The following is a 1,570-nucleotide window of genomic DNA, read 5'->3' as shown; positions in this document are numbered from 1 at the left end:
CTTGTCAGACCTAGTAACCAGACAATGCTTTGCAACCTCTTTTTGCTTCTCAATTATCTTCAAAATTCTCTTCCCCACAGGTTGAGTCATCTTTTCCAACTCAGCTTTTTTGTTATAAAACCGAGACATCAACCAAAATCTAATTTTCTCTAGTAAAGCTATAAATGGCTTGTCGCGAGCATCAAGTATGGCTGCATTGAAACTCTCACACAAATTATTCACCAAAATGTCACATTTTGGGTACTCTGAAATATGTGACTTAGTCCATTCTGTGGGGTTCTTCCCTGCCAGTCAATTATAAGCACCATCCGAGACATCCTTGAATTCTTGCATTGCTCAAGTAAACTCAGCTTGTGTTGTAGTATTAGCTGCTGCCCACAAAAGTTGCTTAAGTAAAAGTCCAGGATATTCCTTTTTAAAGTTAGCATGAAGATGTCTAACACAAAACCTCACCTCACACCCACTAAAGATGGCTCCCACTGCATTTTCTAATCCTTTTTGACGATCACTCATCATTGTCACCTTGGTGGGACTCAAACTCCCAATATCAGCCTTCAATAGCTCCAAGAACCAAGTCCAAACCTCAGTGTTTTCCTTTTCAGCAACACAGTAGGCAATGGGAAACATGGAGTTATTACCGTCAATGCCTACTGCAGCCAATAAAATGCCCTTACAATATCCTTTTAAAAAGCAGCCATCAAGACCAATTAGAGGTCTACAACCCCCCAACCAGCCATCTCTACATGCCTTAAGACAAATATAAATACGCTGAAATTGCCTTCTCCCATTAACCAAATCAGTTTTCAACTTCACAGTAGAGCCAGGATTGGTAGCCAACAACCTTTTACAGTAGTCATCAAGAATGGCGTATTGTTCCTTGACAGACCCATCCAACATCTTCCTTGCTTTTGTCTTGGCCCTATAAAATGTCCAGCTAGACACACGTGAGTACTTGGTCTTTGCAGTGATCTCCCTAAATACATTGTATTCCATACTCGGATTTAGCCTAAATTGCTCCAAAAAGTGATTTGCAAGCCAAGTTGAGGTCAGCTTTTTATTGTCCAAAACAATGCCACAACTATGCTTGTCAACAAGTGTTTTGACCCTCATTGTTTTGCCATCTATCTTGTTAACTATTGAAGCAAACAACATCCACTCACAGTTTGCACCCTTGCACTTAACTCTAACTCTATTTGAATCATTGGCAATAAATACATATTCTCGATCACCTTCAATAAAGTACTCCCTTATTGCATTCCTTAAAATTGTAACAGTGGCAAATTCCATGCCAAGAACAAATTAGAAGTTTTGCATTTTGGTTTTCGGGTTGAATTCTTGGGAATTTTTACCATTTTTACCAGCATCAAACTCATCATCTGACTTCAATTCATGTAACTCCTCCTTAGAACATATACCATCTAAGTCTCCATCATCAAGATTTTGAGTACAAAAATCTGAAACTGATCGCCACCACTTCCTAGGGTCAGACTGTGTACCCATCTCTATCTCAGCTTCAACATCTTGCTCAAACTCTTCCTCCTCTAATATGAAATCTTCATCACTTTGCTTT

General features: G+C 39.2%; 1 protein-coding gene across 1 annotated transcript; it reads right to left on the bottom strand.

Annotated features, from left to right (window-relative positions):
• Window positions 1–336: 336 nt before the first annotated feature.
• Window positions 337–1,287, bottom strand: LOC133823879 (uncharacterized). Its single transcript, XM_062256731.1, has one exon. It carries the CDS (start codon window positions 1,285–1,287, stop codon window positions 337–339), a length of 951 nt encoding a protein of 316 aa, XP_062112715.1.
• Window positions 1,288–1,570: the final 283 nt, after the last annotated feature.

This window comes from Humulus lupulus, chromosome 3, assembly GCF_963169125.1.
Source record: "Humulus lupulus chromosome 3, drHumLupu1.1, whole genome shotgun sequence".
NCBI classification, from domain to species: domain Eukaryota; kingdom Viridiplantae; phylum Streptophyta; class Magnoliopsida; order Rosales; family Cannabaceae; genus Humulus; species Humulus lupulus.
This window is presented reverse-complemented; position numbering and strand designations above follow the sequence as displayed.